At 33.3% G+C, this 20,839-nt stretch overlaps 2 protein-coding genes across 2 annotated transcripts; one reads left to right on the forward strand and one right to left on the reverse strand.

Moving 5' to 3' along the window:
• The first annotated feature begins 782 nt into the window (after nucleotides 1–782).
• Nucleotides 783–5,277, forward strand: LOC101739234 (derlin-2). The gene is made up of 5 exons (XM_004932089.5): nucleotides 783–1,405; nucleotides 1,544–1,777; nucleotides 2,525–2,647; nucleotides 3,198–3,361; nucleotides 4,852–5,277. Exons 1-5 carry the CDS (start codon nucleotides 1,313–1,315, stop codon nucleotides 4,982–4,984), a joined length of 747 nt encoding a protein of 248 aa, XP_004932146.1. The 5' UTR covers nucleotides 783–1,312; the 3' UTR covers nucleotides 4,985–5,277.
• A 907-nt stretch (nucleotides 5,278–6,184) lies between these two features.
• On the reverse strand, nucleotides 6,185–20,736 carry LOC101739369 (protein phosphatase PTC7 homolog). The gene is made up of 5 exons (XM_004932090.4): nucleotides 20,237–20,736; nucleotides 18,122–18,301; nucleotides 16,161–16,359; nucleotides 12,498–12,757; nucleotides 6,185–8,297 (listed from the first exon to the last, which is right to left on the reverse strand). The coding sequence occupies exons 1-5, from the start codon at nucleotides 20,460–20,462 to the stop codon at nucleotides 8,248–8,250; spliced, it is 915 nt and encodes a 304-aa protein (XP_004932147.1). The 5' UTR covers nucleotides 20,463–20,736; the 3' UTR covers nucleotides 6,185–8,247.
• Between the last annotated feature and the right edge of the window lie 103 nt (nucleotides 20,737–20,839).

Consider the following 20,839-nt stretch of genomic DNA (forward strand, 5'->3'; position numbering starts at 1 on the left):
CATAAAATTGAATAAAAAAATTTTTTGTCAGACAAAAGTTTTTTAAGAGTTTTCCACCACGCTGTCTTTGATGGCCAATTTTAGCCAAAGTAGCCCGTTAAGCACTACTTTTTTTTGTTGATTATGAAAGTTGAGAGTCTAGCGCATATTTTAAAGTTACTTAGAAACCATTTAATCACCTGTTAAGATTTTTAATTTAAAGTTGAAAATGTAAGTCTTATTCACCGATCGTAAAATTTTCCCTTTACACCAAAATCTTTACAACTTCCAAAAAAGTTACGAAGCTGATTATTTTATGCATAAAAGAACAGTATGTAGAAAATTAGTTGCAAAAAAAAAAATACTCGAAAAGTTTTCTAATTTTTAAAAAAAAATTTTTTTAAGTGGGCATGTCGAAAATTCTGGAAAAATTCGAAAAAAAATCATAACTTGAAAACTATCAAAAATCGCGGAACATACATGGAGGTGATTCGGATACCCTACAACACGAGAGACCTAAATTTTTTTTTGGACGTCAATGTTCCGGCCACCCTGTATATTAGTATAGAAGTTTTTTTTAAGGGATTTTATGACCTGGTTACCTTTAAGTTATGTCTTATTTTAATTTATATTCATATTTTTATGAAAAATGATATTATGGAGTGAAGATGATTAATTTGAGACATTAATTAACTGGGATGAAATTAAATGAGATGATATGGGATGAAATATAATCTCAGTAATATGGTGGTCATTTAATAAGATTTTTTCAGTGGAGTTTTTGGAGGATCCCGAGAAGTTACGTCCAGCGGCTTTGTTTCATTTCCCCACATTTGTGCACTTTCACAGATATTAAACAGTTAATAAACCACCATTATTACACATTTAAACCTGAAGAAACACTAAATAGACAAAATAAAACAAATCACACAACTTCACTCCTCGCGTTTCCGGCAAAAAGTCCTAGTATAGAAGTATAGTTAAAAAAGCATAGATTAGACGTGAATTCACAAGTTTACAAATAGTATCGCTAAGTAGTCTATGTTTTAAACAGTAACAAAGTAATTCGATCATTTTTCAATTATTATAAATCGCATAAATTAATGATGTGCTTTATATTTTCATCATAATTAAATATTGTCGAATTTAAATCACTTTGCAGACATCAGTATAAACTTAATTAAAATTTTTGATATTAAAATAAGTGTCGCTGTATTGTTTTTAAAAATCTGATGTGGCCCAATAATGTCGAGCCGAGGCATTTCTTTAATCTAGTTATCTCATTCGTTTTCATTCATATTTCGTGAAGTTTGAACTGTATTATTTGGATACAATGGCGTATCAAACCCTTCTCCAAGAGTATATGCTAATACCACCAGTCACCAGGGCTTACACCACAGCTTGTGTTGTCACAACTTTGGCTGTTGTAAGTTTTTTTAATATTATAAACGTGAACTTGCGAATTAATTTCACATAAGAAATATTGGACTTATTTATCAAAGATATAAAAAAAGTTTAGTTAAATTACATACATGCACCTATATATAATTTGTTTTGGTTACAGCAACTTGATTTAGTATCACCTTTTCAACTATACTTCAATCCAAATTTGATACTGAGAAAATATCAACTATGGAGACTGTTAACAACATTCCTGTTCTTTGGAAACCTTGGGTTTAATTTCTTTTTCAATGTGATATTCACATATAGATATTGCAGAATGCTTGAAGAAGGCTCTTTCAGATCGAGAACAGCAGATTTTGTTGTCATGTTCATATTTGGAGGCTTATTAATGATTGTATCCTTTTTTCAATTATTAAGTTTACATTTAAGTTAATACAATTAGTAATAAAATTAATAATAATAAAAAAAATCTACAAAATATTATGTAACACAATTGAAAATGAATGATTTTTTTTTAAATAAAATAAGGTATTTTATTGAAGTGCTAACTTTATATTAACTATATTATTTATAATATTTTATAATTTACTTTATTATAAAATAAAGTAGGTACTTGCTTTATTTAAATAAAAAAATATTTTGCTATATTTCAATATTATGTTTTAAATATCTTGTTTATATAATTTAGGGGACTGATAGACCTCATGAATTAGAAGTATTATTGTATCTTAACATCTCATTGACACTGGATTTCATTTCTTTTCTTAAAAAGGAAAAAATAAGCTAAAAAAAAGATAAGAACAATAACATTAAATGAGTTATATAGAAATATAACAATGAGAAATAATTACTTGGTACATATTGCCCAACCAATATTGTTTGTACACCTGTTTTAAAAAAAACTATTTATTCAATAGTTAACAGGTGAATGTATAGACAAATTCTTCATATAACTTGACTATAATTTACTTCATTAAAAATAATTTAGGAGAAATATCTTAGCTCTATGAATCCATGGTGGGTTAATATAAAGTTACTTGTATTCTTAAGTGTCAATAGTTTTTTAATCATATTGGAAAAACCTTAATTATGAAAGCAAAATGACATGTGTACCAAATACAGTTCCTTAATAAAATGTTAGATATGTGCTTTCTTTGTTAATCTATTGTTTTTAGGGCAAGCGTTTACAATCATGATTGTGTATGTATGGTCACGCAGGAATGTTTTCGTGAGAATGAACTTCTTTGGATTAATGAACTTCCAGGTATCATTATTATTAAGAGGATACTCTTGTGACCTTTTTTACAGCCTTCATAATACAACAAGCATAGGACCTACCTGAGGGTTAATGCTTACTGTCACTCATGGATGTGAGCAATGCCAGGGATACAGCCAAATTTCTACCCACTGCTGAGTACTTTCCACAGATCTCGTTTGAAGAAAGACATGTCATAGTGCTCTGGAAACACTGGAGGGGAATTCATTCTAGAGCCAGGTGGTATTTGGCAAAAAAGTTCTTTGAAAACTCCCTATCTTAACATAAAATAGTTTTTAAGAGTCCTCTGATGTCACAACATGAATGCTTAATGGCTCACAACATAGCACTAATTTGGTTTTTTGTATCAAGATGCAAATTAGGGAACAGGGGAGAAAGTACAGAGTTATATTCAAATTTATAAAATTTTTATTTTTACAAATAAATTAATTTTTAATTAGTACTAATTCTTCAAAATCTACACAATCAGCCTTCTGGTAGAAGCATTAAGCATTCTCACATACTGCTCCAGATCACTTATGTAAATAAAAATTTACAGGCACCTTACCTCCCCTGGGTTCTGCTTGGTTTCTCAGTTCTGCTCGGCAATGCAATTTCAGTTGATCTAGTTGGAATGGCAATCGGTCACATTTACTTTTTCTTGGAGGATGTTCTACCGAGACAAAGGAATGGAGAAAGACTCTTGAAAACACCCAATTTTTTGTAAGTTATAATAAAATTTAATCACTTCACAGTGAGATTTTGCTTGAGACAATGTTTTCATATTAAGCCAAATTAAAGATTGATTTGTGGTCTGAAATATTACAAACACATTTCCAATATTTCTCATAGAAATGCCAGTATATAGCATGACTACAATGGTGCCAGCTTAAATTATCTTCAATGTATTACTATCTTAAATTTATTGACACTAAGAGTCAAGCAGGCGACTATTTTTAAAACTCCCCCATAAACTAAAAAATAAGACTGTACACAATTTCATAATACGTGGTGTCATTTGCGGCCTAAATGAATATACTACACACAACTATATAATATAAATAATAATAAATTAACATTCCTCAAATGTATTGTACAGTTTTGATAAACACGTCTGTTCAAAGATTCACAGTGCCTATTCAAAATTACGGGTGCATTTCTGGCTAGTGAAAACAGAATAATATTTTACATATCCATTTTGCTGATAAAACTATGTTGAATTTTTGAAGTTATACTTCTTTAGACGCGTTATGAAAAATTTATGAGAGTGAAATTTAACGATGCGCGCGCACCGTGACACAAAATTAACAGAAATGAAGTTGCCCACTAAATACCTCATTACAATACGACCGACGTAACTTGGCGAGTCTGAACATAGCCGCAGGTGAACTTTCGCGCATGTACACTCGTAAAAAAAGTGTTAGCATTCATTTTTTAGTAATATAAATGACAAAATTATTATTTAATATAATTCATACTAAATATTATTAAATTATTAACGTTAAATGTTTATTATTAATTATTTAATATAAAAATAAACAGAAATAAATTTAATAAAAATAAAATTTAACTTCTTACGCGCGTACACATAAGTACACGTATCCTTTTTTTTATATCTTCATTTTTCAATATAGTTTTATAATAAAAACCTGTAGTACAACTATTTTCATTTTCAAACATCCTATTTTACTATAAAGATGCATTAGTTTAATTAACGAAAACGAAGACAGATTCTAATAAGAACATAACTAAAAAAATCATTTTCCTAACTATTTCTGTACTCATACGCTACTCATAAACTAGTTTCGTGGGATGTCTGGGGGCCACCGGTACCTTCAGGCTTCGTTGTGGGTCCAGGAAAAATTCAATTCCTAAAACAACAATTTATTATTTATAGTTTAATAAATCATTATTGCCTGTTAATATCACCACCCACTAAATCAGAAGACGAAGAGGTCATATTAATATAATAATATTATGGACTACAAATTGAATACGATATTGTCTACGCTAGGCATAATTACTTAATTTATCTGACGAATGCCAACCAGTAATCTCGAGAAACTAGTACAAAAAAACTTTTTAACATTATACGTCCGTATTACTTGTTTTCTATTAATCTGTCTTCTGTAATAGATAAATATTCACAGATCATAACTCTGCACATAATTCACGAACTATTTATTAATTGGTATTTATTATGTTGAATGCAGGAAAAAACTCTTTGATCCACGGCCAGAGGAACCTGAATATGTTCATCTTCCAGAATTGGATAATGTACGCCCAGGAGGCTACGAGTGGCGCCATCCATATCCCCGAGAGGAACAGAATGGTCAAGTGCAATAAGACAATTTTACAAACAATGAATATAATGCAATATTGAACCAAAACATTAATCAAAAATATTCATTTTACTATATTAATATTCTATGAAATATTATGTACATTGTACTCGCTAAGGATTAAAACTAACTAAAGTTGTTTTTATTGAGTTTGTTATTTAAGAAAAATTCAAATGATTGTTACATTTTGGTTGGAACATATTCCGTTGTTATATTATCTGGATGAATCGATAAAATGTATTTGTGTGTATAGTTTGGATATTGATAAGGGATATTAATATATACTTTTTAAGTAAATTTTGTTTTTTTACAGTGAAACTGTCAAAATAATAGAATAGTCACGCTCTGCTGCGACTTTTATTAAAATATCCGGTCATCGCACCCGCCGAACCCGTCGCCTTTGCGACGAAGGGCTCGACGAGTAAACTAACCCATAGACACAGCCCACTGAGTTTCTCGCCGAATCTTCTCAATGGGTCGTTTCCGGTGGTAAATTCTGTGAAGCACTGCTCTAGGTAGGGCCAGTGTTAGCGACACTCCGTCTGGAGCCCCGTGAGCTCACTTACACGTCAAGGAGATGCTGAAATAGCCTCTCAAGGCTAACAATAGGTAGGCGAAAAAAAGTGGAATAAAATAAAAAAAAACGTAAAAATTCTGGTTTGTGTAATTACTAGTGGTAGAGCGTCTTGCGAGCCCACCCGGGTAAGTACCACTCTGCCTAATTCTACCGCGTAGCAGGAATCTGGTTTGAAGGATAAGACAGCTTATTATATATCTGAGGCTTTAATGTTAAGGTGATGTTGTTATGTTTATGGGTTCCAGTAACCACTTATGTTTATGGGTCGCGAATTCCTTCACCCGCCTATGCAATAAAAACATTAGTCGTCGACTCAACGCCGTATATCAACAGAGTGGAAACGGCAATCTAACACTTGTTTTCCTATCTTCGGCGGAGAAGATGGAGCTCTTTTTCCTTCTTTATACAACAATTTACTTTTATAAATTTAAGAAAAAGTTTTGAAACAGCCCTGTGCACTATAGGTATGACTGTTGTAGCGGGTAGCTTCTAAGTAAGAGCTTATAAAACACATTTAACGAAAACAAAGTACCTATGCAATTTTATTATCAGTAGGTATTGTAATATTAGGTGGACCTTAATATGTTTTTTTTTGCGTCGGAGTAAGATTCAATAATAAAGTGTAAACAAGTTCCACATTCATTTATTGCAGTATTTCAAACATTCATTACGATTTACGAATATCACTTGTCTGACATTGCTTTAAATACAACCAAACAGTATTCTTGGCGACAAATCAAAGCATTTTTCTTCTCTATACACAAAAACTGTCAATGAGCGTTTTTTTTTTCGAATTGAATTTAATTCCGTTATATTAAGAACTAGGAATATTACCTATGTTTCTTTTCACATTATTTTATATGTAGCATCAAACATTATCAAAAAGAAATATTTTTTGTGAAAACAGCATCGAAATCAGATGTAAATTGACGTAGCAATACATATATTATTATTAAAGACCGCTATCAAAAAAACAGTGTGCATATTATGAACACATGACAGCTCTCTGGGACATTTTAATCCGGGTCACGCAAGAAATCCAAATGTTCGTCTTATATTTTTTTGTCAATTAACAACTACCACTACATTTCTTATTTCTGCATGGATTTAAAAAAGAAAAAAAAACTTTAGATTTCCGGGCAGCATAACTTTATCAATATAAAAAGAGTCAACATTTCTATTGAACCCTTTTCGGATACATAGAGAGTATACATGATAATGAGTTGAAGACATCAGTGTTACGGTATACCATAGATGCGTGATTAAAATAGCACTACGCAAAAATCTTTCATTTTAGTGCCTACTTAAAAGAATTAGATTTTTTAAGTTCCACTGGAGCTCGAATATTATCCGAATTTAACAATAAATATTATTTATCAGTCTTTAATTATATCTTTCCGAGAACGATACACTGAACGGTAGCACTGATCCTGTACATTGTCAATCTGATAAATATGTACATAGACGTTATTCAGTCACATCGACGACAATATTGAAAATACATATTTGAATTAAAATATTATTATATTGAATACTAATTTTACTTAGGATTTTATTATATTGAATGAATAACACATTGTATCTGTCTAACTTATTTCTGAATAATTTGTAACTACTACCGAATACATAATAAGGAACTGAAAATCGAAAATTTTTCAAATTACCAAACAGACTGTGACGTCATATGAGGCCATGCGTTACGAGCAATTTATTCATCGATTTACACTAGAGCAACAATTAGGCAAAAATTATTTCGTTTTGCGATAGCTTTTGAAAATCTTAGAATTAATACAATTTACATTTCAAATATAATCCATCGGTATTGTATGAAATTAGGATTGAAAAGTAATTGGAAGATCAGTTTGATGATTATTTAATATCCTTTATAGTTACATGTATAGTTAGATTGTTTTTTTATTGGTGTGTGGTTGCCAATGAAATTGAGAAATCACAGTAACAGATAATCATAAGACAATATACTAAATGTTTACTCTTTCTACAGAAACGAAGTAAAAATGTTTTTCAAAATTTAATAACTAAAGCAAAAATAATTCAAATTGCACTGTTGTTTTACTATCAGCAAGTTAAATTATATTAAGTATTTTAGAATTCATCATTGTGACCAACAAGCATATTTATTTTAGATGCTACAAATTAAAACGCAGCATTCACTTAATCACAATACTAAGAAGAAGAAAATCAGATCATTCTTCACAACATTTCAATATTTTGCACCTATATGATTTAGGCTTGATTTTTCAATTATCAGATAAAAATTATTAATTGCATAATAAACACAACCATAAACACATAAAAATTACAGCTGGATGAACAATATATTTTGTTACATTTTTATATTTAGTCTTTTATAATTTTTTTAATTGATTGATAATTTTTATCTGATGATTGAAAGGAAAAAAAAGCGTTTAAGACTAACCATCGAATAATTTACAATTGCTTCAAATAAAAAGCGTGACGTACGTTTGGAGAATGCAATCGTCACGGTTGCCCTCACTTCCAAAATATAACCATTGAAAACAAAAACATTTTTGAAAAATGTACAGTAATTGTTCAACTTTTTGGCGTCATTACACTATAAATATAAACTATTACAACTAATTTTGTTTTTTTTTAAGATAACAAAAATGTATTATTCACAATGTACCTATGTAAATCACAAATAGACATTTTCATAGCGCTACGATTGCAAGTAGCACCGTGATGTCGTCTGGTTTTCCACCTGGAAAAGAGTATTATTCATAAGTACATACATAACACTTAGAAAAGCAAAACATGGTGACTATATAGAAGTATGGATAATTTTTAGGTTAATATACCTAATTAAATGTAACGATTTTTTTTGTTTAAGGGGATACCGTCTAGTGTGTCTGATAAAACAAATCCCTTTTTTTTTCAATTCACATCTAAAACATGTATAGAAGAGGTAGATATACTCTGTGGTCCAGGCATAGCAGATTAATGGCAAGACATTTTTTCATTCTATAATCTAGACAGTGCAACCTTAACGTTGTGTGCAACCAGTGCAACCTTAACCTTAACCTTAACTTAAAAATATAACGAACTTCACTAATAATGACGTTCTTGAATTAACAAATTTTTCGTAATCCCCTTGAATTGTCCATAAGAGTCAATGTAAAATATACCTTTATACATTGCGAAGATTTCTTGCGAACAACCTCTTTATGTTTTCAACTATAAAAAACGTGTAAATACCCCTAATTAACGAATATTGTCAAGTTCAAAACCATTCTAGAACATTCCCACCAATATGACCCTTAAACCCCTAGTATGTGAATCAGTTTCGACAGCTTTCGACACGATTTTGTAGTCGTCGTGGCCTAAAGGATAAGACGTCCGGTGCATTCGTATGTAGCGATGCACCGGTGTTCAAAACCCGCAGGCGGGTACCAATTTTTCTAATGAAATACGTACTCAACAAATGTTCACGATTGACTTCCACGGTGAAGGAATAACGTCGTGTAACAAAATCAAACCCGCAAAAATTATAATTTGCGTAATCACTGGTGGTAGGACCTCTTGGGAGTCCGCACGGCTAGGCACCACCACCCCGCCTATTTCCGCCGTGAAGCAGGAATGCGTTTCGGTTCGAAGGGTCGGGTAGCCGTTGTAACTATACTGAGACCTTAAAACTTATATCTCGAGTTGGATGGCGCATTTACGTTGTAGATGTCTATGGGCTCCAGTAACCACTTAACACCAGGGGGGGCGTGAGCTCGTCCTTCCAAAAAAAAAAAGACGTGTTATTTGTAAAACAATCAGTGTTTTGTTTGATGAGACGTAATGTATTATAAAAAGTGCTGCTCGTTATTGTTTTTTTACCTTTAATTCGTGAGTTTTATTGTGCGAATCTTTATTAACATTAAATTACCTACATAATGTATGAACCCACCTCGATACCTACTTTTACGGACTCTACTGCATTTAATTTTGATTATTAATCAAATTATACAATTTTTTACCTACCTATTTGTTTAAAATAAAAATTACATACAGTAATTTGATAAAAATGTGTTATCATTTATTAGTAAAAGTTATTCGCTTAAACAAGATGAGTACGTAATGTTGAGGTGAATAAAACTATATTTTTTTTAACTCGCCATAACAAATGGTAGACAAATCTAACCTTAATAAAACAAACCTCAGTTTACCGAATTATTTGATATAACGAATATTTACTTGTCCCCTTCGGATTTGTTATATCAAGGTAGCACTGTATAACTTACAAGTTGAACTAAAATAATTGAAATTGCTTCGTTACTTTCTTTTTATCGGTTATACAGACCAAGAAAAATACGATAAAACGTTTTTCGTTTCGTTTATAACGTTTGATTTTTTACTTTAGATGAGCCGCCTAGCCGGCCGGATTTAGACGGCCGGAATCAAGGCAAGCAATGGAGCATTATTTTTACACGCTTTATATTAACTTCACTTGTTTGTAACAGACTCCTTCAGACGCGATTTTGATCCACTTTAAACGGCCAGATTTCATTCAAACTTTGTAGATTTATCGAGGACCGATGACAATACACTAATTTGATAAGATTATTCCATTATTCAATTTGCAAAATAAGATTTTTGCCAATTTATATAATTTTCGTCGATAAGGCAGGAATTGGTGTTAAAGTACTTAATAGTTTTAAAAATACGCTTTTATAGAAAATTTAACTAAAAAATTAAAAATAAATAATAGTAAAAAAATACTAAAAAACACGCTTTGCATAAAATTCGAAAAAAAAAAAATTTTATAAATTTAAATTGAAAATAGTGTAAAATATATTTTATTAAAAAAAAAGCGTAAAACATCAAGATATAAGATTTATTACTGGTGGTAGGACCTCTTGTGAGTCCGCGCGGGTAGGTATCACCACCCCGCCTATTTCTGCCATGAAGCAGTAATGTGTTTCGGTTTGAAGGGTGGGGCAGGCGTATTAACTATACTGAGACCTGAGAACTCGTATCTCAAGGTAGGTGGCGGCATTTACGTCGTAAATGTCTATGGGCTCCAGTAACCACTTAACGCCAGGTGGGCTGTGAGCTCGTCCACCTATCTAAGCAATAAAAAAAATACCCTTTTTTAATATTTCCCCACCTCTTCGCTGGTAGCCTTAGAGGTTACTTCAACTACGCGCGGAAGGGAATATAAGACAGCTCGAAGAGCTAAAGCTCGTCAATCGCTACAAAAAAAAAAGGTTTCACGAACAGTTACGAAAATAGTGGTTCCGATTGACGATTGAATTGACGCATTCATTCACACGAACCATCGTACTCTTTATATAAACACCAGTATTATCGTACCTTTGTTGCTACATTTAATTTGAATAGGTACTCGAATGCCAAATTTCGTTACAGAAATAATTGTAAATGTATTCCTTTATCGAGCATCACACGTACAATGAAGATAATCTTTTGAATCAGTAATAACGTATACGCAGGGTAGGACAAAATTGTCATTGAAATCGACTTTGATAAAATATTAACAGATAACTGCGGCTATTGAAACCGTATTTATAAATGTATTAACATATAACAATTTTGTTTGCGTCACAAACGTGGAATTTCTTTTGTTCTTTAAAAAAAATACTGATAATTTCTTAAGTGTAGATTCGCTCCCGTAAACAAAATGAGTAGGAGCCAGCATTACGACATGATAATATACCAAAAAGTGACCAGTAGATAGGATTAATATTCATATGTAAAATTTAAATTAGTAAATGATTGTAGCTTTTTTTTATACTAACATTAACAATATTTCGTGATTCTTTTAAAATTTACTACCTTAACGTATGCTATTGCATGCATATGCAATCTGAAAGTAATATTCATTTCATATTTTTGGTTAATATGATTTTTTTTAAGAAATTGATGTCTGAACTTACGACATCTACACATTACAACATGATGGCCGCCACCAATCTTGAGACATGAGATCGAAGTCTCAATTATATTGTATAACTAGCGACCCGCCCTCGCTTCGCTTCGGAAACATTAAATTTTATTATTGATAGTTGAGTCCCGCGACCGTTACCCGCGGTTATTGTCGTACCGCGGGTGACGCCGCGAGGCGAAGCTAGTCTAAAAAAAGTAGCCTAAGTTACTCCTTATATCATCAGCTACCTGTCAGTGAAAGTCCCGTCAAAATCGGTCCAGCCGTTCCAGAGATTAGCCGGAATAAACAGACAGACAAAAATTGAAAAAAATGTTATTTTGGTGTATGTACCGTATATATATTCATATGCATGTAGTAAAGAGCGGTTATTTCAATACTACAAACAGACACTCCAATTTTATTTATATGTATAGATAATACTTGTCAGATCCTTTAAACTAATGCATAGGCAGTACGCTGGTAGCCCAGAATGGTGGTCCCATATCCCCCACTCCTATATTGCAAATGTGCGAAAATATATTAATATTTTTAAGTCTTCACTTTAGTTTTAATACGGACATTTAAATACAATTTTCTCCTATAGCTGTTAATCGATTTTCTCTTTCCTTTAGGAGCTATTAACGAAGCTTTAGTATTATCAATAATTTAAAATAATTTAAATCGGTACATTGTTTTTTTTCTTCATTTCTTTAAAATGTTAACAGTAAAACAATAGAGAAGATGCGTTAGATAAAATTAATTTAAATTACAAGGTGTCAATGATTTTTTGTTTTGCTTCAATTTCGATTATTGTTTCAACAACGATCTATTATTGATTCATTTCATCAACAATATTTTTCGTTGGAAAACTTTTTCTTTCTTTTTTTTTATTGCCCTTGTAGGCAGACGAGCATACGGCCCACCTGATGGTGAGTGGTTACCTTCGCCCATGGACTTCAGCAATGCCAGGGGCAGAGCCAAGCCGCTGCCTACCAGTTTCTAGTTATTAAATTTCCAAATTCGAAAACTCACCTATAGCATCAATGCCATTTTGTCTGGCGCTTTTTGCGAATGGCGACATATAGCAACCGTCGAATGAGAGATTGCGAGCCATCCACGCAATGGAGTTGGCTACCGACTGCAGCTTCTGCGGGTCCGCGGCGAGCCCTTGGGCCCGTCTCATCTCTGCGACCAGCACAGGTTCGGGGACATTGTCGAAAACTCCGTCCGTCGCCACCAGGATCACATCGTCGCACTCCACCGGAAACTCGGCTGTGTCCGCTGATTCCGGCCTGTCAATTAAATATTCAAGAATTTCAGCTCTTTTGTTATTTGTTTTTATGTTTCACTAGCTGTGCCCGCGACTTCGTCCACGTGAAATTTAACAAAATAGAAATAGCCTAAGTTACTGCTTGTTATACCAGCTATCTGCCAGTGAAAGTCCCGTCGAAATCTGTCCAGCCGTTCTAGAGATTAGCCGGAACAAACAGACAGAGAGACAGACAAAAATTATAGAAAATGTCCTTTTGGTATAATATGTGTCGTATATACATTCATATTCATGTATTAAAAATGATTATTTTAATATTACAAACAGACACTTCAATTTTATTTATTTGTATAGATTAAATTAGTGTATTATTATTATTACTAAACAATAGTAAAAATACTTGAGTTTGACTTGGGTCAAAATAGGCGAAACATCTTTCGACTTTCGATTGTGTAGGTAACAACTAAACTTCAATAATAAAGTGAATAATATGATGTATGATACCACGTATCAAAAGTTAAACATTAAGGTCACCCTAACAAATTAAATAGCATCTAAATATAAAACAGCAATTGTAACAGAATAGAGATGGCACTCTTGTTTAATAATCCACTACTATTATACTAGTAATAATAATATACTAATAGGTACTATTTAAAGCTTTTTTTTTAACTTAGATGGGTGGACGAGCTCACAGCCCACCTGGTGTTAAGTGGTTACTGGAGCCCATAGACATCTACAACGTAAATACGCCACCCACCTTGAGATATAATTTCTAAGATTCCAGTATAGTTACAATAGAAATTCAATACTATACAATAGAATGGAAATAGGCAGGGTGATGGTACCTACCCGCGCGGTACGTACCTATTCACAAGAGGTCCTACCACCAGTATTTCCGTTATAAATGTAACAAAAAATATTAATTGGGTATTTAAAAAATATTTTAATTAATGATGAATATGGATTCGTTAGTATTGGTATTCATTGTATCTATATGTATAAAATCAATAAAGTAATTTTAATATTATCGGTATATACCAATAGATTTTTTTATACTATTCTTGTGGACAGACCATTTATTTAAACTGTTATGAATTTCCGTGACATTGCACATGGTATATACATATGTATACATGAAATTACGTGAGAGCACGTGAGAATTAATAGTTGGCCAACATCCAATGAGCTAAAAATTCTAATATTAGTGGAGGCAGAAATACAACAACTCTGTATTTACGGAATGGGCACATGACTGCCTCGACTTCGCTGTGGGAGGGGCGAGTTTTATAACAGAACGAAATGTTATTAAACCGTTCTGTACACTAATTTATTGTTCTGTTTACTACGAGAGCGAATAACAGATATATTGAAATAATTTAAAGAGCTTTCGATTTTTATTATATTTCATCGGTTACTTATTTGTGATATTTTTTTTCCTAACTAAGCTGATAGCCTTGAGAGGCTATTTCAGCGGAACCTTAACTAGTACGTGAGCTCACGGGGCTCAAACCTGACGACGTTGCTAACACGAACCCTAGCAAGAGCCGTGCTTCGCAGAATCTACCACCGGATCGGAAACGCGACCCACTGAGAAGATCCGGCGAGAAACTTAGTGGGCTGTGTCTGAGGGTTAAATTTGTGAACGAATCGGGCCTAAAACAAAACGCTAGATCTATGCGGTTGATATTGAGCCGGATTTGTGGGTATATAAACGACGGAATACACTGATAAAATTAATAACCTTGAACGCTGTTTACTCAACCATCACTTATTGATTTAACCTTTTACTTCACATCTCACAACATCAAGAGATAGTGTTTACCATATTTACCGTTATTGAAAGCTAACTATGAATTATGATTATTGCTGGCGGCAACGCAAAACCTGAGCACGTGATAATGTTATTACGGATGCGGGATACAGATTATACATTTGTAATCAAATCACACATTATATTCTCGAGATATTACTGTTAACCCTACTATATCATCATCTGTGTTTAGTCTTCTGTTTTTAAATTGCTTAGACACGAGGTCTTAAGTCTCAATTATCTATTACATATAACGGCCGTTCCATCTTTCGCACCGGAACTAGCGATCGCATTTACCCAAGTATTGATTAGGTAGGTATGAAATTTTTTGAATCTTATCGAATCTTCTGATGTCTTGCTGGTCTAAAGCAGCCTTTCCCAAAGTGGGCGATAATGCCCCCTTGTGGGCGCTATAGGCCTAGAGGGGGGCGGTAAGAGACCCAGAAAAAAAAAAAGGGGCGTTGTGTAGGGGCTTGGGAGGACATTTGAAATTTCATCTAGGAAGACTCTTAGACAACAACTGAGCTCTCGCTATAGTGGTTTTTTAATTAGGTGAAAAAAGGGGGGGCTTTAGAAAAATAATTTATTCTCAAAGTGGGCCGTACACAAATTAAGTTTGGGAACCCCTGGTCTAAAGGCTAAAGGTTAAGACGCCAGGAGCATTTGTATATAATATAGTAAAGCGTTTCTGTTTGAATGGTGGAGCAGACGTTGTACTGTAAAAACAGAGTTCTTGGAACTCATGTCTGAAGGAGGGTGGCGGCATTATGTTGTAGCCGTCTATGGGCTCTGGTAACCACTAATATAACTAATATAAAAAATAATAAAACAAAGAACCATATTATATTATTAAAAAAGGACGGATAAATAGCGTTTGAAAAACATATTATCACAGGTGGCGTTTCCTACGACCCGCTGCAAGTGATTAGGTCGCCAGAGCAACGTTACAATACGTGCTGTATCTTGAATGACCACTTTCTGTATACGCCCCTTTGCTTATTGGCTTATTATATATTAGCTTATTATTTTAATATTATCTTGCCTTTAAGTCCTTGAATGCGTGAACTGAATCGATTTTAACGTCGTTTATTACGTTATTCAACCTGTGTGCTTAGTGCGAGTTTTTTAACGTATCCGATAGCGTAGAAGTTAATTCAAATTTGAATGCAGTTGGAATAGCGCCCCTAGCGGCAAAAGTAGGCAAACGTTCCAACTCCATACAAATACGAGTTAACTTTTACGCTATCGAGAACGTTAAAAAACTCGCTATAAGCACATTGGTGGTGAGCGGTTACCGACACTCATAAACTGGTGGTAGCACCTCTTGTGAGTCTGCGCGGGTAGGTACCGCGACCCCGCCTATTTCTGCCGTGAAGCAGTAATGCGTTTCGGTTTGAAGGGTGGGGCTGCCGTTGTAACTATACTGAGATCTTAGAACTTATATCTCAAGGTGGGTGGCGCATTTACGTTGTAGATGTCTATGGGCTCCAGCAACCACTTAACACCAGGTGGGCTGTGAGCTCGTCCACCCATTCAAGAAAAGAAAAAACAAAAAAGAAAAAAAACCGTATAGTCGAGAGCTGAGTAACTGCCGTAGAGACCAAACAATTACCTATCGCTGAGGACGTTCCTGTCGTGTCCCGGAGGCGGTAAACTCAATTGGTATGGCGTATTAAAATAGTGCTGTTGTTCGTGTGAGCGATAGACGACACGGCCGCCTCGCACAACCATGTAACCGCTATCGCCAATGTTTGCTGCTCGCATTAAGCTCTCGTTGCGATCCAAAATCATGACGCACGCTGTACTACTACCTGCAAAACAGAATAATTTCAATTCATCTAAAGATCCTTGTGCTTGGTGCGAGTTTTTTAACTTTCTCGGTAGCGTAAAAACTCAAATTTATATTTAGGACGATGACGTTTAGGATGATGTTGTCACTGCCGCGCTTTTGTAGTGCATCCACAATGTTTGCGACATCTCACACCGATGACTTCTTTGCAATAATGCGGAAGAGAAGTGCATCGTTATTGCGTCGAGTTCGTGACAGTGGCAACAGTCTTTTAAGAATCATATCGAGCAAGATCGAGGGACTGCTGATCAATAGCCTTTGCAGTAGGCACTTGGAAGGAGAAAAAAAATATATAATGGTATAAAATGTATATAATGATAGTTATGTGTTAGATTTTTTTTTTTAAGTTACTAACATAGATTATAAGTAATTATTACTAACAAAATGTTATGGTTTTAAAAAAAAAAACTGAAATAAAGTGTTAATAATAATAATAATAATATTGCAGTTGGAACAGCGCCCCTAGCGGCAAACGTAGAGAAACGTTCCAACTCTATAATAATTAGTTTTTACGCTAACGAGAACGTCAAAAAACTTGCACCAAGCACACCTTTTGTATTTCTGTCAAAAATATGTATTGAGTTCGCGACAAATTCGAATCACATAATAATAAATGTATACTACACAAATATCGTTTAATTCGTTTCCTATTAAAAAAACGGTAGCCGGTTATTGTTAAGATGCGACAAACTTTGCCTTGAAAATCTATCAGATTTAATAAACTGCTTCCAACAAAACCTGAACTTACAGTCTGGATGGTTATTGTTTCTCGGAAAACAGATGGTTGGACATATCTCGCTATATCTGCATAAGGCGGATAAAACTAGAATGACAGACACATACGCCGCACGTGTTTATGAATTGTTTCCGACTTATAAATGAAGCCGGAGCGTCTAATTTGTACGTACTTGCACAACTGTCCTTGTATACATATACGTTTTGCATCAATAGCAATTATAACAACAATTTCTATTAAGTTATTGACAAAATGTTTGGTTAAAATAACACCTTCCACCAGATTCAAAATTTTCAGTTATTTACCTGTTTCTATGTTTAAAAACCTCAACTTTTATTGCTGCATATGGACAGATGAGCCCATCGCCTATATAGTTGGTCACCAACCTTAAGATAAGAGGTTGAAGGCTCAGTTTCACTGATAAAAGGACTGTTTTACTATTTCGCAGCCAAAACAGGACGAAGAGACAAACTTACATCTACGTCATTTATTATTCTTGTCTCACACATGTCAGGTCCATACAAATTTATACTTGCTCCCATGAGTAATCTGGGCACCTAACCCTGTCCTAGGATTTAATCTTTAGCATAACCTGCAAGTACCACCTGCCTGTTTCATAAGCCCCCCCCCCCTGATTATGAGAGCCATTATACAGTTGGCGCAGAATCATGTCTAAGAAGTACGTATGTGATGACTATGGCTGCGGCCGGAGCCTTCAACATATTTTTTGCCCATCAAATTGAAATAGCAGTTGTATCACTCAATACAGATAAATTGCGTACCTTATTCATTACACTACAGACACCTGAATTATGAATCAATATATCATTTGAGAAAATGATGGCATGAGAATGAGATATTAGCATAAAATTTTCAATATTTTTGTTTTCATTGTTCTTTTAAGAAGCACTTCTCGAAAATGGTCATATAGATAATTATGACATTACAATCTGTATTTATATCTTAACAAATTTCAATAATAAATTACCTAATATTGGTTTCTTGTGTTCTAATAGCTCATAATAGGATTTGGCTAGCAAGTCTCCAGGTTCTGACAACTTAAAATGACCCATTTGGACTAGTCTCTCACAGGTTCGCATGAGATATGATGAGAATTCACCAGGATCAATTCCATATGCTCGCCAGCCACCAACTCCATCTGCAACACCTGCCAAAGAGTTGAACAATGTATTTCTTACTTTATTTATTAACACTTTACTTATTATACTAAAAGCTACATATTTTATTGTAAAGATTGAATTCTTCCAGACAACCAGTTTACAATATAATTGAAATTTGATTCAACTATCTAAAGGCTAGCTTCATTGTAAATACTTAGTCTGGCCATAAATACTGTTACAATTAAAAATAAACAAAATATTACATTTGAATTGTGAATCTGTCATTTTTATATGATTTATGGTCAGTTTTAGAGAGTACGGCTTGCTCTAAACGCCATGATAATTTGGAGTCCCTAAAACAATCCGTACCATTGGCAGTGAAAATTTTTATTGCTTCTATTGATAACTGGCCTCAATGTTTAAAGGACAGTATTGCAGCAAATGCAGACCACTTCGAATAAGCTTTTATTTACTTTAAATTGTTTTATATTTATGTATTAAAACTGTAAAAGTAATAAATGTTATTTGCAATAGATTTATTTTTACTTTTAATTGTAACAGTATTTATGGCCAGACTAAGTATATGTCGCATAATCTTTATTAAGAGCTTGTAGTGAACAAGAATCCCTTTTTCATTTTTACCTGTTTGTGATCAATGACCATATCGAGAGGTGAAAGGCTATTTATTGGATTTAAGTGTCATTTTTGGAATTTTACAGGAGAGCCATTTAAAGATTAAAATTTGGAAAAAATATCAACAAAAAAACTTCTCCAGCTATTTAAATGGAGTAAGCCTAATTGTAGTTCAATTAAAAACATCAAACTGTTGATGCTAATCTATATATAAAAATGAATTGCTGTTCATTAATCTCGCTAAAACTCGAGAACGGCTGGACCAATTTGGCTAATTTTAGTCTTGAATTATTTGTGGAAGTCCAGAGAAGGTTTAAAATATTTAGATAAATATGAAAATGCTCAGAAGCAAATAAAAATAATAATTTTGTTTTTTGCTTTGATGTGTCCCCAGTACGACAGATTCATTTTGTTTGTTTTAAGTTTATTTTACACAAAAGTTTAGATCTTTTATTTATCGATTGAGGCACTATGAAGTCTGCCGAGTCAGCTAGTACCAAATAAAGTGCACCTTTAATTACAATAAACCTCTTAAACCAAATAACCTTCTATATGTTACCACACATTTTGCAGGACTCAAATGCTGTAAAATCAATATGATTACTGAATTAATGTAACAAAGTAATACAGCTATAGTCTTGTGAATGGCTTTAGATTAGCATGTGAATAATTAAATATATTAAATTTGTCAATAGCTAACAATTATTTATTTTCAAAACAATCAAGTTTTTCAATCAAATCAACATAATTCAAATTCACTCAATAGTTTCCATTGATTAAAGAAATTACTTGTGTGTTCTCTAAATATTGTTGTTAGATTACATTCAATATCTAATTATAAATTGACATTATGAAATTAAATATGTATTATACAATACAGTTTCTCTATAAAAATATATCAGGTGGGTCTGTCGTGGTACAAAGATGGAGGCTAACAATTTCCAATTGAATTTAATAAAAATACATGTTAATTTAGCTGTGTATGTAATGACAGTTACCACATCATTAACTTAATAATAATACCTATCTATAATATCGTCCTGGGAACTGGCAATTGTCCTAATTTTAATATGAACGAAATACAGTGGAATTAGTAAATTAGCACCAAACAGTGGCAATTTATCAGCATATCACTAAAATTACAGTAAAAGCATACATTTTTTTAATTAGATGAGCTGCTAGTCTTATTTGCAATGGGACAAATGTAAATAAATTTCGTGTATTATTTATACATGTATAGATCGTATAATGTAATGTCAAAAAAAAGCAATCTAACTAGAAACTAGCAACAAAATGTGTTTATATAAAAATACAACGTAAAATTTAGTTTTTTCAGTGTATTTTCTTACCAATTACATCTGCATTTTGAAAGTTAGTTGCAAACCAAGCGTCGTCACCAAACTGTCCTTTACGAGTTCGCCCATTGGCAATGTCTTTAGGAAAACCACAAACCACTGAAACTAAATAAGGATGCTTCTTATTGAAAACATTTAATTCTGCTGCACTAGAAATACTCGCGAGTCCATTGCGTAGAGCACGTGAGAGCAATCTGCCTGTCCAGAAAATTGACTGCATCGTTTAATTGTTAGTTCACACTTTATCACCGACCTTTTACACCCAAGCACTCATTACCAAAGATTTCAAAATGATGAACAACCAAACCCCATGTTATGTACGTAAACGTAGAATAAGCCGAATTTAAATTGTGTAATTGAATAAAAATTGATTTGATATTTTGAACATAGGTACCCTCGTTCTAAGCACAGACTAAACAACAATAGCATGCAACCATTAGTGGTCGTGTCGCGTGAGTGAGTTCTATTTGTCATAGACACTGTATCACTGTACTAAATGCATGGAGTTAATAAGTACCTACAACTGGAGTGCTGTCTAATGCCGAGAAATCGGTCTCGAAAGAGAATACTTTTTGGTCGCGGTGTCCTTGTCTAATG

Source organism: Bombyx mori, chromosome 8, assembly GCF_030269925.1.
Source record: "Bombyx mori chromosome 8, ASM3026992v2".
Lineage (NCBI taxonomy): Eukaryota > Metazoa > Arthropoda > Insecta > Lepidoptera > Bombycidae > Bombyx > Bombyx mori.